Source organism: Microtus oregoni, unplaced genomic scaffold, assembly GCF_018167655.1.
Source record: "Microtus oregoni isolate MIOR12 unplaced genomic scaffold, Mior012 000015F_ref0000493, whole genome shotgun sequence".
NCBI lineage: Eukaryota > Metazoa > Chordata > Mammalia > Rodentia > Cricetidae > Microtus > Microtus oregoni.
In genome coordinates, this window is record NW_024543074.1 from 22,163,298 (window position 1) to 22,179,657 (window position 16,360).

General features: G+C 50.3%; 1 protein-coding gene across 1 annotated transcript; it reads right to left on the reverse strand.

The window, feature by feature from the left end:
- Positions 1-411: 411 nt before the first annotated feature.
- Trarg1 (trafficking regulator of GLUT4 (SLC2A4) 1) lies at positions 412-15,578 on the reverse strand. Its single transcript, XM_041663903.1, has 3 exons — positions 15,201-15,578; positions 2,907-3,039; positions 412-436 (listed from the first exon to the last, which is right to left on the reverse strand). Exons 1-3 carry the CDS (start codon positions 15,576-15,578, stop codon positions 426-428), a joined length of 522 nt encoding a protein of 173 aa, XP_041519837.1. The 3' UTR covers positions 412-425.
- Between the last annotated feature and the right edge of the window lie 782 nt (positions 15,579-16,360).

Consider the following 16,360-nt stretch of genomic DNA (forward strand, 5'->3'; position numbering starts at 1 on the left):
ATAGAAAAGACAGCGGCCCAGATTGTGCTCGTGTCCACACACCCAGGGTGTGTGGTGTTTCTTTCTTGGCTGTGAGGCTGGTTTTCTTCCCATTCTGGCAGTTGACGCTGCGTGTAAGTCCCAGGAATTGTGGGGATGAGAAACAAGCCTGAGAACTGAGGTCCAAAGGCGAGTGATGTATTTATGAGATTCAGCCTCATTATTCATTGGGTTCCCGGCCAACTTCATTCCAGATTTTCCTTCCCATCTGCCACGGGCTGACAATGGAGTGGTGTAGAGGTTTCCCTCTAAGTTTGTGCTTTTGGAGTTTGGGAACAGGTGGGGACTTGACAGCCACCATCCTGTCCTCTGTAATGTGTGGGGACGTGTGGGTTGGGAGCTCTCCAGCCGGCTGGCATCTGCCTCTGCTAGAATCAGCTCTGCGGTTACTTCTGAACTGTAAAGAAAAGAAGGGTTACAGTGAAATGACGCTGGGAACACTGGGTCTTCAGAGCCTTGACTTAAAGTCATGATCCCATGATGCATTGTCTCTTGGTGGGAAATGGTAGCCAGGATGAGGTACAGGGTCAGAGACATCTTTGGTTTGGGGCTCTTATGCAAGAACTCCCACCAATGAGATTTTGTGGCTTTGGTGATTGGTTAGAGAGTGGTCATGTGACACTAACCGGACCAATTAAAATCAACCCTGGGACCTTGATTCTGTAGTTAGAGACAATTTATCTATTTATTTTATTTCATTTTTTTAAATATTTATTTATTTATTTATTTATTATGCATACAATATTTTGTCTCTGTGTATGTCTGCTGGCCAGAAGAGGGCACCAGACCTCATTACAGATGGTTGTGAGCCACCATGTGGTTGCCGGGAATTGAACTCAGGACCTCTGGAAGAGCAGGCAATGCTCTTAACCACTGAGCCATATCTCCAGCCCCCTTCATTTTTTTTTTTAAAGACAGGGTTTCACCAAGTAGCCTTGGATAGTCTGGAGCTTGCATCAGGCCACTCGCCTCTGCCTCCCAAGTCCTGAAATTAAAGACACAAACTACCACACCCAGTCTTTAGGTAGCATCTCATATAACCTAGGACTGCTCCTAAACCCTCTGGCCTTAAACTCCTGATCCTCCAACATCCACCTCCCAAATTCTAGGATTATAGACACCTGCCACAATGCCCTACACATCACTTAAAAAAATCGTTATGCCAAGCAGTGGTGGCACATGCCTTTAATCCCAGCACTTGGGAGGCAGAGGCAGGCGGATCTCTCTGAGGCCAACCTGGTCTACAAGAGCTAGTTCCAGGACAGGATCCAAAGCTACAGAGAAATCTTGTCTCAAAAAACAAAACAAAAATTCGCTGCCTAATTACTGGACTGCTTTGCATGTTTGCCTCTCCCAGAACACTGTTATCCCTGGTGGTTGTCACCTGCCATCATAAGGAGAGAGCCTGCCTAGAAATGAGGCCAACACACTGGAAGCTGCACAAGAGCATGAGACAGACTCCTGTCACTTCCCCCCGAGTGTCTAGATGCAGCTTCACACCACACTAGGGAAGCCCATCCTGAAATGTCTTTATGAAAGCTACAAACTTCCTGTACCAAACTGAGCTCAAAACCTGTTCCAGCCACAATGACAAGCAGCAGAACAAGTCGACTGGGACACGGTAAGGGATATGGAACCCGGTGCCCCAGGCTGCTGGTTCCTGCTACTCACATTCCTGACCCGTCAAACTCCACACTAGTGGAGAAAGCGGAGGCTCAGAGCTTAGGAAACAGGAAGCTTCATTGACACTGGAAGTGAGTGGAGGGTCTGAACTCTGAGTGCAGTCAAGGCTTCTCCTGAGTAGACAAGACTTCCCATGACCCTACACTGGGCCCCAGGCTTTGAGCACTTCCCACTCTAGGTCAGCACCTCCCACACTGGTACCTGAGTTGGAAATCTTATTAGGATGTAGATTCTTGGCTGGTGGTTAGCTCGTGAGTGGCACCCTGAGCTCCATCCTCAGCACCACCGCAGAGAGGAAGAAAGAGTCAAAAGTGCAGGTTTGCCATTCAGGGGGTGCAGGGTGGAGTCTGAGAGTCTAAAACAGCCCCAGGTGATGCCCCTGCAGCAGGACCGTGGAGCACATTTTTTTTTTTTTTTTTTTTTTTTTTTTTTTTTTGTGGTTTTTCGAGACAGGGTTTCTCTGTGGTTTTGGAGCCTGTCCTGGAACTAGCTCTTGTAGACCAGGCTGGTCTCGAACTCACAGAGATCCGCCTGCCTCTGCCTCCCGAGTGCTGGGATTAAAGGCGTGCGCCACCACCGCCCGGCCCGTGGAGCACATTTTGAACGGCAGGGTCTTTATGGGAGAGGCTTAGATTGATTTCTGGAACAGAAGTGTCCCAGAGTGTCCCATGCTTGGGACAGCTCTGAGGTGAATGGCCTCCACACTCCCAAAGCTGTGGCTGACAGTGTCCACCTGGGACAAGTGCCCTGGGCCACCTTCGGGTACTAACAGCACTGCCTTCTGCCTTCTTCCGAATATGCCACTTGTTTCCGGTCTGCCCTGACTGTGCAGCAAGAAGGCCTATTCATCAGTCTCCAAAGCCATCACACCTGTTATCCAGAGTGATGCTCCTCCATGGTGGAGCCCTCCTCTCGGTACCTTATACTTGGAAATGCAAGGTTCGGTCAAATGTGGCACTGGCCCAGGTCCCAGGCCATCAAAGTTGAGACTGGAATTTGTGGCCTCTGATTCCTAGGCCGGTGCCCATTCTACACTTTTTCCCATTGATTCATAAGTTCAAGCTTAGGATGAGTCAGAAAACCCACTTCACCTAAATGGTCTTGACTGAAGTGGAAGGATACGGCTACACCCTCACCACTGCCCCATCCCCGGGCTCTGATTGCTCCATGCCCCTGTGCCTCACCTGTGAAGTTGACAGTGACAGCCACAATGATGATAACGATGCCCAGGATGATGAAGGTGATGCTGAGCAGCCGTGCCAGGCGCCCCAGCCTCCGTGCCCCATCCATGTCCCCCTGCTGCACGCTACTTCGAGACTGTGGAGAGAGGGCAGAGAAACCTCAGGAAGCTTGTCCCTCAGTCACGGGGAGATGGAAGCCATACAGTGGACTTGTGAACTTCCAGATACACCCCACCCCTCCTGCCACCCACAGTGCAGGACGCTCCTCCAGGACACAAGACCTGGGCTTCTTGTGCAGACCTCCCTCCCAGAGGACTGCTGGACAAAGAACCAAGCAATACCAGGTGTTTTTTCTCAGGGTAATGAAGGGCGGGGGCAGTGTGGCAGTGACAGGCAGTACAGTGGCGATCAAGGACCGGAGAGGGTGGACAAGTCCAGGCCAGCCTGCAGGAACAGATAAGCCAGAAACCCTGTGGACCCCTCCCAAGCACAATTTCACAGCCACGTGGGGACTGGAAGGCAGCCCAGTGATTGTCTCTACTCTCAGCCTGCCTGATATCCCTCTTCCATGACCCCTCCTTGCCACAAAACCAAGCAAAGACACTGGCCTCTCTCCTGGTTCCTTTCATGATGGTGACCTGGCAAAACACAGCCCACCTTTGTGAACCCACAAGAAAAGACAAGCTGGGTAACTCTGGGGCTCTCTTGGTAGTGAGTGTCAACTCTCTGGGGCCCGGTGAATCTGGTGAAATTGGTGAATGTGGGTGGAGTGGGGACCATAAGGACAGGAGGTCCCTGGATTAGCCCTGGCTGCTTTGGTAGGAGGTATATCCAAACATTTGCAAGGGGGATCCTGGGCCCCTTCTCTAATGGCCCAAGGCTATCCGCCAGCCAGGGCTGGCTCCAGGTCTTTGGGGTCCTTACCCTAGAGTCTCTCTGTCCCTCCTGGGCTCCATGTCCTTGCCCAAAATTCTAGGCTGCCCAGGCACAGAGAGTAAACCTGGTTGTAACTGCTTTCAGGGCCACAGACAAACTGAAGACTTCTTCTCAGTACTTTATACTTGAAAGCACAGGGTTCATCCAGGCAGGACACTGGTCCAGGTCCCTCTCCATCAGCGTTGAGACTGAACGTGTGACCTCTGTCTCTCAGCCCCTTTCTATTTTTCCTTCTATTAATCCAGCAAGTCCAGGCATGAGGTGAATTTGTTTTGGAGTTTGTAATGCTAAGGCTTAAACCCAGGGCTTTGCCTGTGCTCCACAAGCACTCTACTACTGAGCTGTATTTTCAGCCCTTAAACACACACACACACACACACACACACACACACACGTGAACTTGCAAGCACAGAAAGTGTTAAAGAGGAGGCACACATGACATATGAGAGTTTATGAAAGAGGATAAACAAGGACTTCTGGGAGGAAGGGCTTCAATGTTGATGTGAAGGATGGGTGGGAATTGCATAGACGCTTTCTATAAAGGAAGACAAGTGGCCCATAGGGCAGATGTGCACCAAGTCACTGCCTGAGCAAAGTAGAAGGTGCCAGAAAAAGGCCAGGTTGCCTAGAGCTGACAGAGTAGGGATACGAGACTAGAGGGTGGGAAGGGTGTCTTTGTTAGTTACTGGTGTCTTCCAGTAACTTCCAGAAGTCCCCCAAAATGTATCTTGGTTCAAGAAGCAGCTGGAACTGGTAGAGGAAGGGCAGGGATGGAATGACTGGAAACTCACATCCGAAAGGCCCCTCTGCTGTCAGTGAGGACTAGAATGGAGGTGGAGAGAGCATGGGGTGGCAGTGTATGCTCATCATCCTAGCGCTCAGGAAGCTGAGCCAGGAGAATCACCAGTTAAAGCTTAGCCTGCGTGTCATAGTGATGTCCTGTCTCAAGAATGATAATAACTTTTAAAAGGCTGGAGAGATGATTCAGTTCATAAAACACTTGCTTTGCCAGGCCCACAGCAGCCGTGCACAGGACCGGGCATGTTGGTATGCCTGAGCAGAAGGGTCAGATTTCTTTAGTCGGTGTGTGTGTGTATCTGTGTGAGAGTATGTCACATGTGTGAGTGCCTGTGGAAGCCAGAAGAGGGCAATAGACCCCTGCTGCTCGAGTTACTGGCAGTTGTGAACTGCTGGGTGTGGGTGCTGCGTCCTCCGGAAGAGCAGCAGGTACTCTTAGCCACCAGGCTGTCCCTCTAGCCTCTGCACAAGGTTTAATATGGAATCTGGAGTTTAAAACTTAAACATGTGTGTTTGTGTGTGTGTGTGTGTGTGTACATCAACACTTAGAAAATGGACAATTAAAAAATAAAAAGTGATTCAAACTCCTACTAAAATGTGTCCATTTAGCCAGGCGGTGGTGGTGCATGCCATTAATCCCAGCTCCCCAAGGCAGAGGCAGGCGAATCTCAGTGAGTCAAGGCCAGCCTGATCTGCAAAGTGAGTTCCAGGACAGCTCGGACTGTTGCACAGAGAAACCCTGTCTCAAAAAACAGACAAACAAATGTGTTCATTTAGCTCTGTTGAGATAATGAAAAGTTGGTAAAACTTAGTTTAAAATTTAAATTGCTAAGGCCGGGCGGTGGTGGCGCACGCCTTTAATCCCAGCACTCGGGAGGCAGAGGCAGGTGGATCTTTGTGAGTTCGAGGCCAGCCTGGTCTACAAGAGCTAGTTCCAGGACAGGCTCCAAAGCTACAGAGAAACCCTGTCTCGAAAAACCAAAATAAATAAATAAATAAATAAATAAATAAATAAATAAAATTTAAATTGCTAACTCCAAAAAAGAACAGTAAGGTGGAAAGTAACTAAGGAAGACACCAAAATTTGACCTCTGGACTCCACATGTCCATGTATACACCACACACACACACACACACACACACACAGTTCAGAGGTTAGGGAGATGGCTCAGTGGGTAATAGCACTGGTTCCTTCTCCAGAGGATCCAGGTTTAATTCCCAACACCCACATGGCAGCTCGTAACTTTCTGTAACAGTTCCATGGGGTCTGACGCTATCTTCTGGCCTCTGAGGGTTATGCATGAATGTTTCACACATATACACACAGGCAAAATACTATACATGTAAAATAATAATTTTTAAAGTTATTAGTTGCATGCCCGTCAGCCCAGCATTGGGAGAGGAGATGAAGAGGCAGATCCCAAGCTCACGTGCCAGCCAGTGTAGACAGAACAATGGCTTCTGGTTCTGTGAGACACTCTGTCGAAAGGCAGTAAGCCAACAATAGAGGAAGACACCACAAGTTCTCCTCTGGCTTCCACATGTACATAGACCTGCACACAAATGTGCATGCTCACATACACCACACACACACACACACACTCGCTTCCACATGCACATACACCTGCACACGAATGCTCATGCTCACACACACACACACACACACACTCGCTTCCACATGCACATACACCTGCACACAGTTGCAAATGCATACATACACCACACACACAACCTGGCTCCCACATGTACATACGCCTGCACACGGATATGCATGCGCACATACACCACACACAATGGTGGCTGAGCTGGTCCCATCGACACGGATCTCATAGGCTTCACATTATCCATAGAAAAATTCCCAATTCCAGTCAACTTTAAGCCCTTACCACTCTCTTCCACAAGCTCTAGAAGGTCACTCTATGCTCCCTGAGACACCTTTATTTCTTTCCAGTCTTCTGCTTCCTCTGATCCTGTGTAGCCAAATCCTCTCACCATTCAAGGGTAACACCCTCTTCCATGAAGCATGCCAAGATTCTTCCACGTCTGGAGTGTAAAAACAAACTCCTCCACTCTCTGGTGCTTACCTGTGTCATACTCTATACTGAGTCTATGCCTCCCTTCAGGGTATTTCATTCTCTGAATCCACTTATGAGGTGGGGATGGAGCCAGGGTGTAGAGCGCTGTGTGTGCATGGTGAGAGATGCCATCACCAGAGAAAGGCCACATCAGGAAGAGCTGCATAGAGTTTGGTGACATCTGCCTATAATCCTAGCACTCTGGGAGGGCCGAGTCAGGAAGACTGAGCTTGAGGCTAACCTGGGTTACACAGCCAATTTGAGGGTAGCCTGAGCTAAATAATGAGATCCCATGGAAGAGGAGGGCAAAGAAGAGGAGGAGAGAGAGGAGAAGCAGGAGGTGCTTTGACAGCTGTGTAACAGAGGTTGGATTTGGCCCTGGAGACCAATAAATGGGTTTATTTTGTTGTTGTTTATTTGAGACAGGGTTTCTCTGTTAGCCCTGGCTGTCCTGGAGAGATCCACTTGCCTCTGCCTCCCGAATGCTGGGATTAAAGGTGTGTGCCACCACAGCTGGCCTTGTTCTAATGAAGGACTTTAAATGTGGACAAACCCAGACTTGCATCTGGGGAATAGAAGTCTGATCACAGCATGGCAGCTGGGCTAGGCAGATGGGGGCAGATTCAAAGACCTGAAGTGAGTAATGACCTGGCCCAGAGCCCAGCCTGGAGAAGTGAAGAAGCTGGAGGTCACATACAGAGTGAGAAGAGACTGAGATGATGTGGGGGTCTCCCGCTGGACTGATGGAGAACTGGAATTGAGATGCCTGGGCACCATGAGTTTGTCTCAGTTTGAGACATAGTCCTGAATCCATGTCACCTCCAGCTGCCTGGATGGCTAGCCCAGGCCACGGAATCCATGACATCAATGATTAAGCAATATTAGAAGAGAGAGGGACTGGCGTCGTGGGGGGGATTTCCAGGAAGTTCAAGGTTAATAATTTCAGGACTGTCTGCCGAGCATGGTGGCACACACCTGTAATCCCAGCAACTCAAGAGTTAAAGCAAGGAAGGTGGAATATTAAAGGCCAGCCTGGACAACTCACAGACCGACCCTGTCTCAAAATAAAATGTTAAACGTGTTCAGTGGTGAATCACTAGCTCAGCATACCCAGGGCAGTGGATTCAGTCCCCAGCACTGCAGAGCAAGAGAGGAGAGGGAGGAACTCTGACGTGGCCTTGGGGAAGTTCCCAGGGCTCCATGCTGTAAACCTTTTGCGCAGGGAGGGCACAGGAGTGACAACAGGCTTTGCCAGGGGTCAAGTCACAACCTCACAGAGAAACAGCTGTGCGTGCAGTCATGGTTCAGGACCATGGAGAGAGACTAGTGTGGCGGCCTGAATGGGAGAGGTGAGAAGAGGAAAGGTTCCCACCCACCCCACCCCGCTTTGTCTTTCACTTATGCCCAGAGGCACAAGTCCCCAAAGCCCAGCTATGCGTGTGCTTTTGGGCCTGGGAGACACCAGCACATATCCCTGGATGGGGCTAGGCACATTTGCCCTCTAAGTAGATGGATGCACAAATGAACAGACCTAAGCATGACAAAACGTGCTGCTCCCACAACACACTACTCAACTGGCTCTGGAGCATGCCTATGAGAGCAGCGACGCATAAGTGCTTACCTAGCACGCAGGGAGCCCTGGGCTCTGCTCCCAGCACCACATAAATGAGGCAGAGCAATACACACCTCTAATCCCAGAGTTTGTGAGGAGGGGCAGGAGGGTCAAGAGTTTGGGTCAAGCTGGCCATGTTGGTTCATGCCTTTCAATCTAAGCACCTGGGACTCCGGGAGGCAGTTATCTGTGAGTTCAAAGGCAGCTTGGTCTAGTAGTAAGTTCCAGGTTACCCAAGACCACATAGTGAACTTCTCTCTCTCTCTCTCTCTCTCTCTCTCTCTCTCTCTCTCTCTCTCACACACACACACACACACACACACACACACAAAGTTGTCCTCAGGCTCCATGGAGTGTACAAAGCCAGGCTGGGTTACATGAGATTCTGTCTCTGGCAGGGGAAGCCTGAGGAAGATGTCACTCCGGACCCGTGAAGCACTGTAATGCGTTATAGGAAGAACCCACAAATAAGTGGCCATCCTGTGGCCACCACGACTGCAGATGGGGGTACCTCCCCAGAGGCAGTAATGCAATGTGGGACCTGATCATCTTCAACTGGAAAGAGTCAGAAATGACCATTCACAAGGGTTTTTTCCTTTCCCTGGCCTTGCAGTTCCATTTAGTGTCAGTAAGAACAGGGACCGATTGGTCCCCTGCATTAAACGTCTACTGTGTGCGGGTTTTGTGTAGGTGCTGCGGGTGCAGGTTAGCTCATTCAGTCCTCCCAACAGCCCTGCGAGATGGGTGTTTCTACTGTGTCCACTTTAAAAATAATATTTATTAATTCTCTGAGACAAGGTCTCATGTAGCCCAGACTGGCCAACAGGTTGCTGTGTAGCTGGTGTTGACCTCGAACTCCTATCCTCCTGTCCCAAGAGCTGGGATAAACCAGCAAGTGCCCTGTGCCCAGCTATTGCCTTGTTTTATCAGTGTTGCTCATAGAAGGCCCTTTGCCTGGGGTCTTATTCTGCTGACAGGAAGCCTTGCTACAAGAATGTGGCCTTTTCTCAGTCTGTCCTATGTTGGAGAGAGCAGGCCCTCAGACCCTGAATTTTCTGCGACTCCTTGCCTGCCGGAGTAAACAGCTTGTTTTCCTATGCTTGCAGCTGCTCTGGGCACAAGACCCTCATGAGTTCCTAATGGCAGGGGAGTGGTTTCTGGTGGGCTTGCAGCTGAAAAATCCCGAGAGCTAGGGCGTGGCCAGAGTCCTATATAAGCTACCCTGGAACACAATAAAATGGGCATTCTTGGGCATCCTTGTTTCAAGGATGGCGTGTGTGTGTGTGTGTGTGTGTGTGTGTGTGTGTGTGTGTTTCAATCTCCAGCCCCTTGTCCAACTCGCGAACCGTCCCGCAGTATACGGGCAGAACGATACAACCCTACTTGTCAAATCATGGAGGTTGCAGAACATACTAGAGTAGGGGCTGGACATCTGTAACCACTGCTCTTCAGACAAAGTCACTGACCCCACCTCCCTGGCCACAGTGGGCCCTGTCAGAGCTGTTTGTCTTCCTCTGATGGGCTTAATGGAGCGGGTGGATGACTAGGAGAAGGAAGATGGGTGGGAGGGGTGTGGCCCTTCCCTACACCCAGCAGATGGGATGGCTTTCCTGGAAGTGTCCTCAGACCCAGATATGGGGTGGGACTACGAGAGAACAATAGATTCAGTTTCCAGCTGATGGGCCTCTACCAGCTATGTGACCATAGGTCATCCATAGAATCCTTCTGCAGGCAGCAGCCTGCTCTGAGAGGCTGCCAGTGCTGAGGCCAAGAGCTTGGACCTGCGTCTACAGGGAATTCTAGTATCTTCTCCACTGCCTCCTGGGACTTGTTACCTGCTGCTGCCAGGACAGACATAGTATGGAACCCTGAGTGATTGTCTGACCCTTTGATCCCTGGGGCGTAGAAATGGCCCAGAAGATAGACTGGTTTTGAAGACAGAAGTAGCTGCAGGTGCACCCAAGAAGGCAAGAGGTGTGGTTGGGAGGAACAGGTGCTCTCATTCAAGACAGCCAGACTGGATTCCAACCCTAGGCTTCCCACTTCCTACCTTCTTGTCTCTGCATTTCAGGGTTGGGTTTTTTCCTTTTTCTTTGTTTGTTTGTTTGTTTTTCGTCTGTGCCATGAGAATAATATTAGCACCCAGGCCTCACAGGAGCACAGTCAGGGCTGAATGAGATAATACATCTAAACCATTTGGAGCTGTGCCTAACACTTAGTAAGCATCCATGGATTTTAGTAACTTCATCCTTCAATTTCCTCATCCCTGGTCCTGATGCTTCCCTTGAACATTCATCTTCACAACTGCATCCCACCCCTTGCCATCACTCCTCTGAAATCTGGACCACCAGCTTTTCCCTTAGCCTGTTACGCTGGAGGGACCTGCCCTTCTCTAAGCCCCTTCTCACCCTGGGTCATCAGCTGCTGCTTGTCCAGCCCAGTTCTTCTGCGTGACATGTCAACCACTCCTGCCCACATCTGCTGTGCCATCTGGCCCTGGTCAAGTGGCTCTTCTGCCACTCAGAGCCCAGTGTCTACAAACCGACACCTCATGCTGGAGCAAGTCACACCACCGCGGAAGCTGATGGCAGTCCCCACCCACAGTCTCTAGCTTTAGCAGAGCCATTATCTCTTTGTCCCTGGTCACATCCCATCCCCTGTGCCACGAGGCCTTTTTTGCTCAGCAAATGGAGACGCTGCCTTCCACTCCCTGGGAGCTCCCTTTCCTCTCAGTATTTCCCCTTCAAGGTCTTTCCTCTCCAGGGACCCTGCACACCCCTCCCTTCATCTATGCCTCTCCACCCAGACACCCAGAATCTAGGAATGGCCAGCCCAACAGACAAACCACTCTCCTTGACCCTAACCTCTCCAGGGCCTTGGCCCCTCCTGGCCCCTTTAGACTCTGCCCTTCATCCCCCCTTCCCTCTAGCCTTGTTTGCATCTTCTAGAGTCTCCTTCTCGAACCCCTTTTCTGTCTACTCCTTCAGTGCTTTCTGTTGTTCTTAATTTGGTTGGTTTGGGTTGGGTTTGATTTTTGAGACAGGATCTTGTTTTGTAGCCCAGGCTAGTTAATAGAACTCACTCTGTAGCCAAGACTGACCTTGAACTCATGACAGTCCTCTGGCCTTGACACCCTGGGTGCTAGGATGACAGGCCTGTGGCCCGTGTGTAGCTTTACTCTGTGAATATGGACATTCCCAGCTAGCTTTGAGAATACGCGTCAACATCCCTGAGTTGGAGGCTGAGCACATGCTACACACACACACACACACACACACACACACACCTTTGTGTTCTTAATCCATCCAGAACTCAGACATCCCCATCCCTTCCTGTACATGGGATCCCCTTCCAGTAACCCATTTCCCACAATGCACTTTGGAGTTGGTTTTACAATATGAACTGACCACATTGTGCTTCAATCTAAAACTCCCCAGGGGCTCTTCAGAGCCTTAAATTCCAAGAGTGAGTCCCTGCCTTGCAACAGCACCCAGCACACTCTAGTCCCCTCCTGCAGTGCCAAACAGCAACCACTTACCTTCGCCATCTACTCTGCTCCCTAAGACAGGCGCAGTCACCTATGTGAAGGAGGTTTCCTGTACTACTAAGTTCCTTCAAAACAAGCCACTGCCCTTCAAGATAAATTAATAAGTCAGTAACGAATCAAATAAATGAAAGATCGGTGAAGCCAAATCTCGTGAGCCTGGTGCAGAACTCAGACCTCTACCACTCTTCCTGCTGCTGTTGTTGCTGGGGATCAAACCCAGCACCTGGCGCGTGCAGGGCACTGTTCTATCACTGAACAATAGCCCAGCCCTTCAGAAAACTGGAAATTTTGAGACAGGGTATTCACAAGTCATTCAAGCTCGCCTTGAACTTACTCTGTGACCCTACAATCCTCCTGCCTTGGCCTCCTTAGCAGTTTGGCTATAGGCCTGCACCATCAGGCCCACTGAATGCCATGCTCAGCTGCACCCTTCAGTCTCTCTTATCCCCTCCCCCAGACATTGATGGAAATCTGGCCACACTGATGTGTATGCTGCCCCACAGATGACATATGAAGGCTGTGTGTGTGAAAGCAGTCAGTTACAAAGGGCCACATGTTATACAATTCCATTTTTGTATGTGTGTGTTTGTGTGTGTGTGTGCGCGCATGTTGGGGATTGAATATAAGGCCTTGAGCAAACTAAGCAAGTGCTCTACCACCGGGTTACATCCCCAGCCATCTTGCTTCTTGAGACAAGGTCTCTCCCTGCTTGAAGTTTGCCAAGTAGCCTGGGCTGGCTCCAATCCCAAGGGATCCACCCATTTCCACGTCCCCAGCACTGGGATCACAGATGTGTAATGTCCAGCTTTTTTTTTTTTATGTGAATTACGGGTTTGAACTCAGGTCCTTACCTTGCAAGGAAAGCACTTTACACATTAAGCTTACTCCCCAGCCCAATGCACTACAAATTTTTTGTTTGGTTAGTTGTTTTTGTTTTTGTTTTCAAGACAGGATTTCTCTGTGTAGCCTTGACAATCCTGGAACTCACTTTGTAGACCAGGCTGGCCTCGAACTCAGAGATCCATCTACCTCTGCCTCCCAACTACTGTATTAAAGGTGTGTGACACCACTGCCCAGTTTATACTTTTCTTTTAAAAACTAGAAGAAAGTATTTTGAAAGTTTCTACAGTAAGGAAATGATCAATGACTGAGCAGATATCTATGTTTAACCTAATTTAAATATTACACAGTGCATATATTGGAACAGTACATGGCATTTCATCCGTGTATGTATATACATGTGTGGTTTTGTGTTATTTTGTTTGTTTGTTAAGACAGGGTTTCACTACGTAATCCTGGCTGGGCTTGAACTCACAGGGATCCTCCGGCCTCTGCTTCCTTTAGAGGTGTGCACCATCACACCTGGCTAGTTTTTGTTTTTTATCTGAGAGGCAGAGGCAAGCATATCTCTGAGTTCATACAGCAAGTTCCAGGCTGTCCGGGGCTACATATGAGATAGAGTGGGGAGGGGGAAGGAGCCCATTACACCATGCACTTTAGGTGGGTGAGTTATGAGATATATGAATACATTAATAAAGCTATTTTGGAAACCCCATTAGCAAACAAAGGGTGCAGTGGCCCTCTCTTGTCACCTTAGCACTTGGGAGAGTAAATTAGGAGAGCTGGCATGAGTTTGAGGCTAGCCTGGGCTATACTGCAAGACCATGTCTCAAAAATCCAAAAAATAAATAAAGCCCACAGTGGCTTCCAATCCCCCAGAAGGTGAGACTCCCTGTGACACTTAGTCTCTGTGACCGCAGAACACACTTAGGTTGGGCGGGGCTCTGTTCCTAAGCACTTTGTAAGGACCCATCTCAGCTCTCCCTGCTCTTTAATGCATTATGCTTTTGCCCACTTTGCAGATGGATAAACTGATGGGAAGTTGAGCAACTTGCCCAAGATGACTTAATTCCCTTGTGTTTGTGTCTAGCTAGCTGGGCACTTGTTACAGTATGTCGTAAGGATCTGTTTAGAAGCTTCTCTGGCTTCTCAAAAGAGAAAGAAGTGCCAGAGATAGGTCCAGTGGTCTCATGGGTCTTCAACCCTGGCTTCTTTTGGGTAAGGACAACTCACCCTGCACCCAATTCTCAGAAGATACTTCTAGAATCTGTCCCTCGTCTCCCTTCCTGGGACCTTTTCCTGTAACCAAGAAGTTGGCTCTACCCAGAGCCATTAGCTACACCCTGGAGCCTGGCGTGGTCCCTGAGGGCAGCAGGAAGTTTAGTGGGCTCTGCCCAGGACTCTGCCTAACCCTGTCTCTTGAGATGCTGCCACTGCCCCCATGGCTTGTCAGGTGGCTCTGGATCCTATGGGAACCTAATGGGGTGGACAGAGACATCTGAAGAAGTACGGTAGGAGTGACCACAGTTCCTAGTGGCTTGGTAACCAATGACTCAGCAGTAGTGTCTCTCTAGAGGAGACAGTGTCACCCCACCCAGGCTTCTGGCTCTAACCTGCCTGTTTTCTCCCCCTGCCCCTAACCTCATTATGAAAGTCTCTGTGAGATCTGTAAGTAGCCGCCCTTCCCAGGGACTTGGCTTGAAGACAATCTAAGACAAAATATTCAGAATCCTGCAGAAGTGAAGACTAGTTCACATGACCCTCCTTGGCAAGGCTGGCCATGCCCTTTTACTTGTGCCCAGACCTCCAGCAAAAGCCCGCTGTGAAATCTGGGAAATCAGGAGAGAGATCCAGAACCTCAAGAACTCCATTATGCTCCAACCCCCAGCACCCTGACAACCCATACCCTCCCCATGTGCCCCAAGGGAAGTCAGGCCCCAGGGCTCCCAGTACAGCAAGGCCACTGTGGCTCTTGGAAACAGGCTGGAATAATGCCCTGGTGGCCCAGGTGGCTTGCCTCTCCTGGGGCAGTCAGAGCCCTTGGCCCTCTTCTGCCTGCATTCTCTTTTGATAGAGTTCTCGAACAGCCCTGCCTACACCAGGAAGAAAGAAAGAAAGAAAGAAAGAAAGAAAGAAAGAAAGAAAGAAAGAAAGAGGGAGGGAGGGAGGGAGGAAAAAGGAACAAACAAGGACTCCCCCCCAATTTGGCTGGCCCTCTCTTCTGCAGAATTTCATCCAGATGTACCCCTGAGTCTTCTGCCAGAAGGATCAGAAAGCAGTCTACCAGTGATACCCGGAGGCAGACATGAAGAACGAGCACACAGAACTGAGCTTTATGTCCCTCTAGAAGGGAAATTGGGAGATGAGAGTTTCCCACCAAGGTCCCAACATCCCATTCTTCTCTGCACTTTAAGTCCCTTCCCTGAAGACATGGCTGCCACGCTGGGGCAAACCCAAACCCATGCCCTGAACAAAAGCACAGGACTTACCATGATAGAAAAGATGAGGGGAATGAGGTTGAGGGGCCAGACTGGGCAGAAGCAAGAGGCAATGGCAAGGATCAGGTAATCTTTGGGGGCTTCTTGATCCTGGGCATAGGAGGTGGTGGCAACAGAGGATGCACGTCGAGAGCTGGCCCGGGAAGGGGAGCCAGGGAGGGAGTGCTGGCGGTGCCCCTCAGAGATGACCTTGAAGGGCAGGCTGTGGCCATTCTGCTCCAGGTCCAGAGCCCCTGACAGGGACTTGGACAGATTCAGGGCTTTGTCATCCTTGTTCTCCACTTTGGTGAGAAGCTTCTCCATCTCAGGTAGCTCCAGGGGCGAGGTGGAGCCTGGGTCTTGAAAAGGAGGCTGCACCGGGTTGGCCATGTTTGCTTGGGCCTTGGGTTTCTTCAGGTGCAGGTAGGAACAGGGACAGCGTGCTCCAGAGGGTCCTCAGCACACCATTCCCCAGCTCCGATTTCAAACCTCTAGGACAAGAGTGGATGTGTATTGTGGGGAGCTGGGGCCCAGCTGGGTGCTGGAAGACTCAGATGAGCGTCTCAAGATCAGCAGGGTTCACAACTGGAGTCTGATGCTGCTGCTGCTGCTGCTCCTGCTGCTGCTGTGAGAAGCTCCCAGGAAGCTAGAGGCTTCAGCTCCGTTCAAGTTTGAGGCCAACTTTGCTGGAGCTGCTGACTGCACAGATGGGCGGAGAAGCAAGAGAAAGTCGGGAGGGCAGAGAGAGGAAGAATGCTCTTCTCGCCTCTCTAATGAGTGAGACGAGGCTGAGGCGGGGAAGCTGTGTGTGTGTGTGTGTGTGTGTGTGTGCGTGCGAGAGAGAGAGAGAGAGAGAGAGAGAGAGAGAGAGAGAGAGAGAGACAACGACAACCTCCCTCCCTCTCCATCCTCCTTGGAGATGCCTCTCTTTTTCAATTCCCTTCTCCCCAGAGAATCACCCCAGCAGCATCTTGCCTCTGGCCCGGCCCAGCCTGGCAGAGTCCACAGGGACTTGGACCAGCCTCTGGTTTCCTCTGCAGTCCCACACCTGCTCCTCTGGGCAATGGGCTTAGATAGAGAAAAAGACAGGGATCACCAAAGCAAGTGCCTCCTGCCTCTCCTCCACTAAGCAGGCTTGTTCGTCCCATCATCTGTGGGCAAGTGCTGGGCCC